Here is a 13,792-nt window from a genome sequence, read left to right on the forward strand (position 1 = left end):
GGGAGCTCCCAGTACGCAGTTGGTTAGGCAAGCAGGACAGGTAGCATGGGATGAGTTAGACTCGAAGGTGACAATAAGGAGAATCACCAAGGAGTTAAGTTCTACTAACACACACAGGGCCTGAGACCAAAAGGAGGGAGCATGTCATTACCTGTACATATAGTCTGCAAGGTGCCCACTCACGAGAAAAGTCCTATTCTGTCTAGTTTCCCTTTAAAATCCAGCAAAAGCAAGGCCATTTTACATCATCTTGTATTTTCCTGAGTTACTTAGCAATCAGCATAAACTGTTCATTCACATCACACTTAATCCAGCGAAGGTGCACTGTTTCTAAGACTTCTGCCTGCATGAGGTGATTCAGTCCTCTCAGCGTCCTTACAGAGAGCACTGAGGCACCCTGCAGGTGCCCATGGGCATCAAACAACTGCAAATAAAATTTTAAAATAATAATTAAAAAACCTAAGTACTAGAGCTATGCTTTGAGCCAGGGTAATCTGGCCTTAGTTCTGCTCTCTCCCTACTCGATCTAGGGATGTGGCCACAAACATTCAGCAGCAGCTTTGATGTCAAAACTCAGCATGAAGCTTGTGGCTCCATTTCAACATCTGGTAACTTCTGTGTGGCTTCCAATCAGGCTTAGGAAACACCATGATTACAGTGTCATATAGTGAAGCCGCTCAGTCGTGTCCGACTCTTTGCGACCCCATGGACTGTAGCCTATCAAGCTCCTCTGTCCATGGGGTTTTCCAGGCAATAGTCCTGGAGTGGATTGCCATTTCCTTCTCCACAGTGTCAGTAGTTTTTAAATAATTCAGATTGAAAAAAATAAAGGTAATTTAAAAGTAAGTGATTCTATTTCTAGTCATTTTGCTGCAACTAAGCTTTCAATCAATACTGATGGGAAAATGTAAGTGGACAAGACCCTGCTGAGTTGCCCGCCCCTCTTCATGCTCCTCCATCCTCTCTTGCTCTCTTCCTCCACAGATTACATCAAAAGGTTGTCATACCCAGGTTTCCAGGTATGCTCTGCTAAGGGGAGGCCCAGCAGGAGATGGAATCCAGGCATGAGGATTCACAGCATTCATTATTTTGGACTATTCCCTACAGAGTCCTTTCACTGAAGATCACACAGCTCTTGTCAAGGTGGCTTTGTCATTACATCCTTCTAGTTCCTAGAAAGATGCTCTCTCTCACACACACACAGACACATATACACACAAACACTGGCCTGGGATACCACTGTACCCCTCATGGATTCCTCCATCTTGCCCAATAGTGAGTTCACTCAGAAGGAAATAGCAACCCACTCCAGTATTCTTGCCTGGGAAATTCCATGGATAGAGGAGCCTGCTGGGCTACGGTCCATGGGGTCACAAGAGACAGAAACAACTCAGTGACTAAACCACCACCACCAAGTTTCAGTATGCCATCTGAAGGATACAGTGAATATATTCATTAAATTATGTTATAAACATTTTAGTTGAACTATAACATGCATACATAAAAGTGCATCAATTTTAAATAAACCACATAGCTCAATTACAAAGGCAACTCAACAATGTAACCTCCTCCCAGCAGGGCAAGAAACAGGACACTATCAATATACCAAAAGTCCAGTTAGATCTCCTTCCATTCCTTATACTCTCCCTTCAATGCATCATTCCTAACACCCCAAGAAGTAGATTTGCCTGTTTCTGAGTCTTCATACATGGAATCACATGCTACATATGAGTTTCTATCAGACTTCTCTTTTGTTCAACATGTTTGTGAGATTCAGTCACATTGTTACAGTTTCAGTAATACATTTATTTTTATTCTGTGGAGTATTCCATTGTATGATTATTCCACAATTTCTTTATCAGGTCTAGAGTTGATAGATATGTGAATGACTTCCAGCTTGGGGATATTATTAATATAAATAATGCTGCTATGAACATTTTAATACATGTCTTTTGTTATACATACATACATATTTTTCTTGGGCATAAAACTAAAAACAAACTTTCTGGGCTTTACTAAACTTTAGTATTACAGATGGTGACAAATTGTTTTCAAAAGTCTATGGCAAAACCAATACAATATTGTAAAGTTTAAAAATAAAATAAAATAAACAGCAAAAAAAAAAGTCTGTACAAATTTACAGTCTTATCAACAGCTTATGACACTTCCTGTGGCTCTACATTCTCTAATATTTGGTACTGTCAGACTTTGATTTTAGCCATTTAGATGTGGATATATCCATATCTTTTTGTGGTTTAGATTCACATTTTACTGATGACTAATAAGGTTAAGCACTTTTTCATATGCTTATTGGTAATCTCAGTTATTTTAATATTCTCTTTTGTGAAGAGTCTATTGATGATTTCTATCCATTCTCTTTCACTTAATTTATAGATTTTTTAATATTCAATTGTACTTTCCTTTTAAATTGATTGGCCATAATTTCTATGTGCCTCCTTGTTATCTTGGTCATAATTTTTGGATTAGGAAAGGAAATAAACCCAACCTGGGTCAAACAAACTCTTCACCAGGGAATTTGGGATTCAAAATAGACTTTTTGCTCCACGTGGTTGAAAATGAGATCCTATAATTTGGGAAACTAATGAGATCATCTCCATTCTGCCATGAGCAAAACAAAAAGACAAGAAAATTAAAAGAGAATAAAGTGTTTGGCTGACTGGAGCATGCCCTTTGTCTGAGTGATTTTCCAAACATTTCCTAAGTCTGCTTCCCTCTGCTCCCTTCCACCCTCTCCGCCTCACCCCCACCTTGGAGCACACTGTTCCTTGGAGTCCCTTTCTATGTTTTACTTTATTTATTTGTCTTTCTTTTTGGCCACACCGCATGGCATGTGGGATCTTAGTTTCCCAATCAGAGATCAAATCTGCACCTCCTGTATTGGAAGTGAGGAGTCTTAACCACTGGACAGCTAGGAAGTCCCCAGTATCATTCTAATAATTCCCTTGGTAGCTAAAAAATACTTTAACAAAGACAATAAAATTTCTCTGAGTGACACTGACAACACCAGCAATTTTAAACAATATCAAGGAAATAGTTACAGGAATATCTCCAGAAATGAAATGGAATCAAACTTACTGTGAGAAAACCTAGGGGGATACTGTGAACTAATTATCAAAGAAGGAGAGCTAGAAAATTGTTAATCAAGATTATAAATTTTAAAGACAAAGGTAAAATTTTGAAGCCAGCTCACTGATTCTTATAGTTTTTATAGTCAGTTATCCACAATTTTAGAATTTAGATTTTAGAATACTAAAGTTTGGGAAAGCGAATTTTTTACATTTTATGTCAACATACAACAAATTCTGATTTGAACTGAAATGAGGCTATTTGTGGTCATAATTTATCCCATTTGTAGAAAATATTCAAGATTCACTACAGAATTATTAACGCTTGAAGGACAGGGTGCCGGCCCTGAACCCCTCAGAGGTGTTATTAATATATACAATTCAGTGTGTGCTCATGGCTTTGTAAAATATAAACAAAAAGTCAGAATTTTGAAACATATCTGGTGCCCAAGAACTTCATGTGGAGACTATGAACCTGTCTCTGCATAACTGCTTGAGCAATCTGGAATTAATTTCAGTATGTCTTAACAGATAAAAATACTTGCACATTAGGGAACTATTTCTTTGCCAGGTGCATATGAATTGTGACCATGGGCTTTTCTTTCTTCATTATTGTTCACCTCTTGCATACCTTTGGGGTTCTCCTGTCACTCACTGGAAGTCTGTGGCAGTGGCCAGAGAGTAAATATGCTCTCATACCTAGCTGTACCCTGACCAAGTCTGCCCCTGAATCCATGTACCAACACCTGCTTCCCAGCAGGGGCTCCTCTGTTGCATGCCCTTCGTGCATTTATTAGCTACATGTACCTGTAAGTTGGTATTCCATAGGAAAGAACTTGGACTAATGGATGATGGGCACCGATGGGTAATGCTACAGCCCCATGGACAGTCCTGAGACACATCTCATATTTATTCTCAGATAATCCTATGGACCCATAATGTGGTCAGATAATGATTCAACCTTGTTTTGACTCACTCCTTTCACTACTCTGCTTCTCTGTCCCTTACATCTCTTCCCTGGTATCATTTCCCCAATGAAGGATCCCCACAAGAGGCTTTTGCTCCCTAGAGAGCCGAGGATGACTCAACCACACATGAAATTCTCACAATAATGAAATTGGAATCTATAAGAAGTTTGTACATGCATCCTATTAACCTATATCTTATATCTACTAGTGTATCAGGCATTAACACAAGGCACTGAGTAGAGAAAAGCTTAGATGGCATGGACCATACCCTTGAATCTAGCTGGGGTAGGGGATACCAGGCGACAGGGAAGTAAACAAAGATTATAATAACACATGAGTTCTAGATTTAAGACGTAGTCTACATCACCTCCTCTGAGTGCTAATGAAGATATAGAGCTGCTGTAATTCCCATACACTACTGTGAAAGTGCAAAGTACTACAGTCACTCTGGAAAATGGTGCAGCAGTTGCTTTTAAGGCTAAACACACACTCACAATATGATCCAGCAGTCCTACTCTTAGGTAATTACCCAAAAGAAATAAGAACTTAAGTTTACACAAAACCATGTACATGTATGTTTGAAGTAGCTTTACTCACAATTACCAAAAACTAGAAACAACCCAAATGTCCTTCAATGGGCCAGTGGATAAACAAACTGGTATCTCCATACCATGGAAGACTACTGAGCAACAAAAAGAAAGAACTATTGATACCCACAATAACATGGATGAATATGAAAGAGAAAAGTCAGTCCCAAAGGTTGTCTGAGTTCGTGTGTATGACATTCTACAAAGGACAAAAATATAGTGATAGAGAACATATGATGAATCACCAGGATTAAGGCAAAGGGTGATACAAAAGAATAATACAAAGAAATTTTGGGGGGGGTGATAGAACTATTCTGTATTCTGATTATAGTGGCAGTTACATAAATATACATCTTTGTTAAATTTCATAGAATTTTGAATTTGAAAAGAAAAATCAATTTTTCTCCATGATAATTTAAAAAATAAAATTAGCGAGAAAAAGAGAATGATAATCACTGTTGAGTTTAGGTTATGATGTTTAAATAAAGGAATGTGTTATAAGATGTCATGTTTTATTACATGACATGACACAGTGTTATATGACACCACATTGTATTATGTGATATCACAGTGTGTTACATGGTACACCTTATGTGATACCATCTTGTCATGTGGCATCACACTGTGTTATATTATGTCACATGTTACATGATATACACTGTGAAATGTGATAGCACATCATGTTACATGGCATTACATTGTATTATGCTTCAACTTACCCAGCATGTCATGTTCAATACAGCACTTCACCAAGGACAAATGATCTGTCCACTGAAGCCCTGGGAAGATCCTGTATTAATTTTGCCTCTGTTCCCATCAAGAGAGTTACTGAAGCTCTAAGAAAACTGTATTCCATTTTAAATATTTGCTAATCAAACTTTTCTCCAGGTCAACCTCTTTCCTATTTCAGCGAACATGCAGATATACAGATTATGTATTCTAGAATCCCCAGATAAAATAATTTATCCACAATCCAAAAACACAAGATTTAAAAGCAGAAACAAAATAAACCCTTCAACCTCATAGATATGGTAAAAGATGTGACTAAGTTTTTAAAGTATTGTTATTTATACCACTGTCAAATGTTAACAAAATTGCATGCAAATTTCAATATATTTTTTCAGTCTTTAAAATACATGATATGTTCTTTTAAAATGGGATCTCAAACAAAATTAGAAACAAAACAATGCCCTACTGTATTGCCCAGGGAATGATATTCAATATCCTGTGAAAAACCATAATGGAAAATAATATGAAAAAAACTATATATATATATATATGTAAAATTGAGTCACTTTGCTCTACAGCAGTAACATAACATTGTAATTCAACTATACTTTAATTAAAAATTGTAAGAAAACAATTGAAGGTATGACAGTAAAGTTTAAATAGAGTTTTACAACCTGTTTAAATTTGAAAGCTTCTGTAGCCGAGACAATAACTTTCCTTCAAGCCTAGTAAATTTTGCAAACATGAAGAAAAAAGGAAAAGAAACAAAATAATCTGTGAACACCTAAAGAATTAGCTAATGGAATCCTGCCCACAAACTACCAGTTTTGTAGTATTTGTCTAATCTTTAGAGATTTAGAGAGTCTTAGTGGTAGCCAAGAACCAAAGGAGCAATGCTGTGGTTTGAATAACTAAGTCTTCCCATGATATTCATCTATTTTACACAGTTAAGAGTTCTTGCTTTCTACAGAAGTTATATTCTTCAAATGTTGTAGTAAATTAAATTTTATAAAAACATTTTAGAAGAGCTAATTTTTGAAGGAAAGCCATAGGTAAAAATTTTATTTGAGGTGAGTTTTGGAAATGGTTTTATTTTGTTTTAAATAAAGATACAATAAGCAATAGAGATAACTATTAAATCAATTAGAAAGATCTAAGAAGCATGAAAAACGTTGATGAACAGTGGAAGAATGTCAGGGTAAACAAGATATCTGGTGAGTTCATTCTGCAAGATGGCCATGTGTCAGGTGGAGATGGGCCATGCAACCTAGACCTTAAGAAAGTACAAAGTAAGAGCCATAGGATTGTGAAAGCAAGAGAAGAGAAACTCACAGGAGCAGGTGGGAGATCAGAGTTCTGATGCACAGGGAAAATGGATGAACCTGCGAGTAAGAAGAAGGACCAGTGTAGACTTCTTATAATTCTCTGGCCCTTTCACTAACAGTCTCTAATCTAATCATCAGATTGGGTTGTACAATCTGCAGGACTGTGGCCTTGCTGAAATAACCTCTTATCTTTTCTGGAGGTGCTTCTGAGGTAACAATTTGAAGATCAGATCCAATTAAGTATGATAGAGATGATGCTATCTACCTTGCTCTCTATCCCTTCTAATGTTCAACCTAGAGGAGCTGAGGACCCATGGCACTAAGATGTCTCTCTCTACTTTCCTCCTCCTCTTCCTCTCCTCCAGAAAACTGTCCCTCTCAGCCCTCACCAATGTCTGGAAACAAGCTTTGAAACCTTCCAGATTGTGATATCACTTGAAAAGCCCATCAACAAAAGCTAAGCAAAAAAATTAGACTCACCAAGATCAAGATGAACACCAGGAACAAATGAATTGAGAAAAAACATGAAGATAACAAATACCAACACTGTCAGGCATTTGGCGAGCAGAATCTTATCTGATATCCTGTGCTGTAAGAGAGGAAAACACAACTCATGTACTCAATGCAACCTAATTTCTGCAATGTGTCCACAACCCTACATGATTCGAATCACTACAAATTTCTCCTTATGATGAAATATAAAACATCTTGAACTTGAAAGATTATAAATTCATGGGTACAGATTCAAGACTGCCACATTACAGAATCTTGAAGTCAAAATCTATGAACAATTAACACAATAAATTTAAAATATAGTAAAACCCTTTTATATGACACATGACTAAATAGATTTTTCAACATGACACAGAGATGCTAAGCTGTTCCCAGCCCCACTGCCAGCATTAGATGAGATAAAGCCACTGGGGAGCCAACACATAACCTCCAAAGACTTGGCCCTTCAAGAGTTCACCTTTCTGTTTATTATGCAAAGCCCCACTACTGATGAATGCACTTAGCAGTCCCCTAGTCACCAAATGACACATATGGATCCTGCTCCCAGCATTCAGTGGGTAAGGGGAAGTGCACTGTAGCACCTTCATTAGGTTTGGAATTGAAGACCTCCTTCCAGTGAGCCTGAGCCAGAGGGCAAGACAGGGCAAGGTTCCCAAAGCGCTCTGTGTTCTGAGGGCCATGGCTGTGTAGAACTGGGGCAGGGAGTAAGGTCCCAACAAGCAGACACAGATGCTTGTACACAAGGCACATCTAACCAGGTCCCAATGTGAATCACACTTCACTGTGAACCAACAACTGCACTGTGTATTTTCTTCAGTGTGGTCCCAGCAGCACCTCTGTTTGTTGGTCTATGCCTAGGATATCCAAGTCTAGATGTAAATATAAATAAGGTTATCAATACAGATCTTGGTATAGGTAGATACAGACAGAGCTATGCATAAGATATGGGCATAGATAAAGATACAGAGATACACATAGACACAGAAATGAGTATAGACAAGGGTATAGACATGGACAAGGACAGACACAGACCTGAGTGTAAGTATGGGTATAGATAGAGACAGAGAGAGATTTCCTCTCTTGATTTCCTGTGGTCACACAGTTAAAGCTGCTGCCACAAAAATCATAAGCATATCCCTCTGTGTCACAGTGGCTTTGGCAGCAGATCCTGGCCCCCTGGTCATGGGCTTAGGGGTTGCCTTGGGAGCCACTATCTTCCTTCCCCACCTACTGCCAAGATTTGCAGTTTGGCTGGCCCCCACTCATCTTTCCATTCACCCTCCAAGGAAGCCAATCTTGCTGAATCAGTCTGTGATGCAGAATCAGGAGGAAAGGAGCCTGGCATCTCACTGGGCCAAGCTAACCATAGAAACTGGGTATTACCATGCCAACTCCAATGCCAGAAATAAGGGATCAGGGAAGTCAGTGTCATTCAGCTGGTATAAGATAATCAAAAGTTTTTGCTTTGTTATTTTTGGATATCAATCAAATTTTACCATTTGATTATCTGGGGTCATCAGAATGAAAAGTTTGAGAAATAATGAGGGTAGTTCTCCAGTCCTTGTTCACCAGGTATGCACAGCGTAGTCTCGTCCCTAACTTGTGGCCAGAACCACACAGGGTCTGTTTAAACCTGAGGCAAGAAAAGTGTCACAGCCACACCTGCCTTCCCTAATCCTGACCATCTGAGTAGGACAAATGATGGGAGGAGAGACTCAAGGAACATGTTAGCCACAGGTCCCAATGTTTAAATTTTGTTTAGCAAAGGATCAAATGTTCCTATCATAACTAGGGGGTGGATATTTTACCTCTCCCTAGGAAACAAACCACCTGGATTTGAAATTTCATGAAGATATTACAAATTACTTCCATCAGATCTTGGGCAGAGCTCTCTTAGGGCACTGTGTGTCCTCAGGTGGGTTGAGAAATTCCACCAAGGCAGGAAAATGACAAAAGAACTCAAAATAACATTTGCTTCCCCAAGTCAGAGCTGTACGACAGAAGACATACACTCCATTTCTACCCCCAGAGGTGTTCCATCTCAAGCACCACACCTCTCTTGTCTTGGCTTCCACCTCTTAACCTGCACAGTGGGAACCACAGACTTGCTTTTCAAGGTCAGGTGGAGCCAAGAGCCAGTCAACCTTCTCTACATCCACATTAACCACAGAAAGTGTTGCCCTATCTTAAAGGAAATACAAGAAGTTTAACTTTTCAATTCCTGGACAAAATGAGCTTACCATGTCTGGAAAATTATCTTTCCCATTAATTCAAAGAAATAGCTGTCTTATGTACAATTACAGGAATAAAAGAGAGGTGACTTTCAGTTGCAACTTCACATGAAGCAAAGAAAAGGAATTTACTCTGTTCTTCAAGAAATCCCTAAGAAAAGAAACCATAATACCTTTCTCTGTAGCTCCTGGATATTGGTCTCCCAATTTTTATCTTCCTGTGAGATCTGTCTAAAAGAGAAAAGTGCAGACATCATTTTCCTGCTGTCATTGAGCAGTGAGGCTGGCAGGATGGCAGTCAGCAGTAGCACACAGAATGATCCCCTGGCCTGGACGCTGTCCACTGCATGACACCAGGTGCAGCCATAGAATGGGGCAGCTCTTGTCATATAGGGCACCCAGTAGGGCTGGGTTCATGGACTAGGAAAGATGCTCACTCAAAACATTCCCAAGAAAAGTAACACATGCAATGACCAGACTGTTCAATGAGGTATGTATGAGTACAGCACAGGAAACATCAGAATACTGGCCTAAATGTAAATAGGCAGGTTTCCGTAATGGCTCAGATGGAAAAGAATCCACCTGTAATGCAGGACACCTGGGTTTGATCCCTGGGTCGGGACAATCCCCTGGAGAAGGACATGGCAACACACTTCAGTGTTCTTGCTTGGAGAATCCCCATGGACAGAGGAGCGTAGCAGGTACAGTCCATAGGGTCACACAGAGTTGGACACAACTGAAGTGACAGGGAATGAGACAGTAAGTCATCTCTTTTTACTTCTGAATTTTCTGAATTTTTTTCAAAATGAGGCTGTGTTATAATTTAATTAAAGGAGAAAACAGTAAAAGAAGTGCCACTTGCTTTAGTGGTGATTTCTATCAATTGGAAATACACCCTGAAGCACTTATGTCTGTTGCCCTCCCCTCTAGTCATGGTACCCACCTTATCTCCATTTCTATTTCAGTCACTTCTATTTGTTCCCACTTGCCTTTCTTTTTTAACCTTTCCTATCAACTTATTTTTCTGCTTTATTTCCTCCCTCATCAATTAGGAAAAAGATTTGTGGGGGCGAATTTAGTCTTCATGAGCTCTCACATGTCATAATATTAATGGAGGTTGGCCACGCAGCCAGTACAGACCCTAGAGGAAATCACAGCTGACCCAAGTGAATGGCTCTAAGGAAATTTTAAAAATAAAATGTAGAAATAAGACCTGTAGAGCTAGTACATGACTTAGATCACCCTCGTTACTATTTGCTTCTCAGTGACTGTGAGGCCTTAGAAAGGCCACTGCAGTCTCTCCGCCTCAGTTTCCCTTTCTGTGATCAAAATAGGATGAGTTGATGGAAACTTGATGAATCTCTGAATCCACGTGTCTCTTCCCATTTTAACCCTGAGATACACTGACTATGTTTAATGCCCATGTCAGAAGGAGCATGAAGAAATTGAAGGTCAGGAGATTTAATACATTCAGAAAAACTTACTGCTGCATCTTTAATTTACAAAGGTTTTCCTTTTAAGATCTATGCCTGTTGCTGAAGTTGGTTACTCTGTCCCCAGTCAGCAACTCAGGACCTTCCTGTAAACTGGAGACACCAGGTCCTGCTTCTCCAGTGCCACGAGGTTCTGGGCTGAGATAGAACTAAGGATGCTGAGACAGAGCTTCTCCCTGGGCTTCATCTCTGGACAGAGTGAATCTCCACATACTCACCTGTGGAATTCTCACCCCAATACCCAGACTCAGCTGCAACCACTCTAGATGACCCCCCAGAGGTTGGTCTTGGCACTGTGCCCAGCTCCTGTCCTCAGACTCTTGCCTACTCTCTGGGAACACAGGGCTGGTCTCACCAAATCGCCACCTGTAAGATCATTCTCACTACCTTCACAAGGACTCAGTACCCCTTGCTGTGACAGACCTCATCTCCACCCAATACCTGATCCTGCTGCAGGACTGCTTCTACATTCCTGAGGGGCAGGGGGTGGGGGCAGGCTTTTGCACTTCTTGGCAGTACTTCCAGAGTAAAGACAGGTTGGAACTCAGCATGTCATCCAAGTGAGGAGGAAAGATTCAGCACCTCATTGTTACCCATTAGATCTCAGCTTTGATTAAAAATAAATTCAAGGGATTTCACTCGTGGTCCAGTAGTTAGGACTCCACGCTTCCAATTCAGGGGCAAAGGTTCGATCCCTGGCTGAGGAACTAAGATTCCATGTGACACTTGGCAAGGCCAAACAAACAAACAAATTCCAAGAAATGAATTAAGACTTAGGTATTCTTTGAGCTCCCTGAAAATAAGCTACTGGGAGAACATTTCATTAGATTACTTTGTTAAATTGTTTTTTTTATTCTTGTTATGCAAAGTGTTAGATCTGAAATATGTCAGGCATGTGAACTCAATCCCAGACATCACTCTTTTCTGGATGTATAACCCTGGGCAAGTTGCTCAAATTTTCTGACCCTCAGTTTTCTCATCCTTAAACTGGGACTAATATCAGCACACATTCCAGAGAGCTAAGTGAGGGTTCGGAGAAGGCAATGGCACCCCACTCCAGTACTCTTGCCTGGAAAATCCCATGGATGGAGGAGCCTGGTGGGCTACAGTCCATGGGGTCGAGAAGAGTCGGACACGACTGATCGACTTCACTTTCACTTTTCACTTTCTTGCATTGGAGAAGGAAATGGCAACCCACTCCAGTGTTCTTGCCTGGAGAATCCCAGGGACAGGGGAGCCTGGTGGGCTGCCATCTATGGTGTCGCACAGAGTCGGACACGACTGAAGCAATTTAGCAGCAACAGCAAGTGAGGGTTAAATAAAAGCATGCACCATAACAGGCTTAACACAGTGTATGGTGCCCAAAACCTACCTAGTAGCCTGCGGTTAGTGTTACTCTTTTGCAGAACCATGGATGACTCTACACAATCATTTTAGCTCACATTTTGCAGTTGACATTTGAACACTCTTAGGGCGGTCATATAAAGGTTATTGACAATTCAACCATTGAGCATAATTGGTAAAGATGAGGACCACAGTTGTAAACCAAGAGTGGTCTGAGCACGGTCTGACTTGGTACCTGTGGAAGCTGTGTAGCCTCTGGGCCAGCAGGTGCTCCAGTGTCAGCACCTTCTCCAGGAGCATACCTCGAACTGCTGTCTCCTCCCTGCTGGCTGGGCTGATGTGCTGTGCAGTAAGACGCCAGACATGGATCTCATGCTTCAGTTCTGCAGGAAAGGAAAGTTGAGGCTTCAGTAGCCTGCAACTTCAGATGTCAATACCTACTCCCCTCAGCATCCTCCAAGAACAAGAAACACACATTGATGATGCAGATATTCAGGGACCAAATCAAAAGAGAGGCTTCTTAGCTTTCATGTTATTATGATGAAAACAGAAGACAAAGCTGACTTTGAAAAATTACAGTGGATGTGAAGTAATATAATTTCAACTCTTTGTGTTAAGAAAAAAATTCTTGAATAGGCATATCAAAGCTAGTACCCAACAACTTTTTTCCCAGGCCAGCTTATGGGACCCTCTCCATCTCTGTGTTTGCAGAAGTAGAAACTGTGAATCTAGCCTTCCAGGTCCCCAGGGCTCCTTTCTGCAGTTGTCTTTTCCAGTGGCAGCTTCAACCCCTCACACACACCCTGAGTCTAGATGTCTTCTAACCCATCAAATCGAACAGGATGGGTTACTCTTCCCAGATCACCCAATGGGTTAATGCTCAGCTAGTCCACTTTTGTTCTCCTAGTTGGGAAATGAAATAAATATGTCATTGATCATGGGAAAATTTGGTTAAGAGACATTTTGCCAAGGAAAAGGGAGCTCACTGCCTGCACTCTCTTCCCTCTTTCTTAGTTTTTATATGACATCATTAATCTTCCAGGTACATGAACCTGAAATGTCATTTTGGTCCTATCAATGACATTCTCCTCTACATTTCTGCATTAAACATGCAGTAAGTGCCAGATATGATGCTAGATGCTAAAGGAGAGAATGAATTTGACATTATAGGGACAGGCCTCCAACAAGATAGAGAAATAAGATACATTACAAGTTAACAGTACTGAGCCATGAGAGCAGTTCCGAATAAAATGATATGGATCTTGCAGGATCCACTTGTTCCTGCCTCAATTCACCAGGTTATCCAGGTTTCATCTCCCCACCTTTGCCAATTCTGATTGCTCTCAGTAAACTTCGACTGAAGCCACTTCTTACCAACCCACTGCTGATTAATCTTAAAACACTGCTTATTCTATCAATCTATCTGTCATCTACAGAAACTATCTATATATTAATCTATTGATAGATAAATTCAGTTAGATTGATATATAGAAACAAGGACTCTATCTTCCTATGT

At 40.2% G+C, this 13,792-nt stretch overlaps 1 protein-coding gene across 3 annotated transcripts in view; it reads right to left on the reverse strand.

Annotated features, from left to right (window-relative positions):
* The window catches only part of OCA2 (OCA2 melanosomal transmembrane protein), a 284,022-nt gene that overhangs the window by 131,826 nt on the left and 138,404 nt on the right, over positions 1–13,792 (reverse strand). For all 3 annotated transcript variants that reach the window (XR_011570128.1, XR_011570130.1, XM_070801365.1), the window contains exons 16-18: positions 12,512–12,659; positions 9,613–9,670; positions 7,176–7,284 (exon numbers count right to left, since the gene is read on the reverse strand). Coding sequence is in view for 1 of the 3 variants with exons in the window: in XM_070801365.1 (XP_070657466.1) it covers positions 7,176–7,284; positions 9,613–9,670; positions 12,512–12,659 (315 nt within the window). In the remaining 2 variants the exon portion in view is untranslated. The remainder of the gene's footprint in view (positions 1–7,175; positions 7,285–9,612; positions 9,671–12,511; positions 12,660–13,792) is intronic.

This window comes from Bos indicus, chromosome 2, assembly GCF_029378745.1.
Source record: "Bos indicus isolate NIAB-ARS_2022 breed Sahiwal x Tharparkar chromosome 2, NIAB-ARS_B.indTharparkar_mat_pri_1.0, whole genome shotgun sequence".
In the NCBI taxonomy this organism is placed as follows: domain Eukaryota; kingdom Metazoa; phylum Chordata; class Mammalia; order Artiodactyla; family Bovidae; genus Bos; species Bos indicus.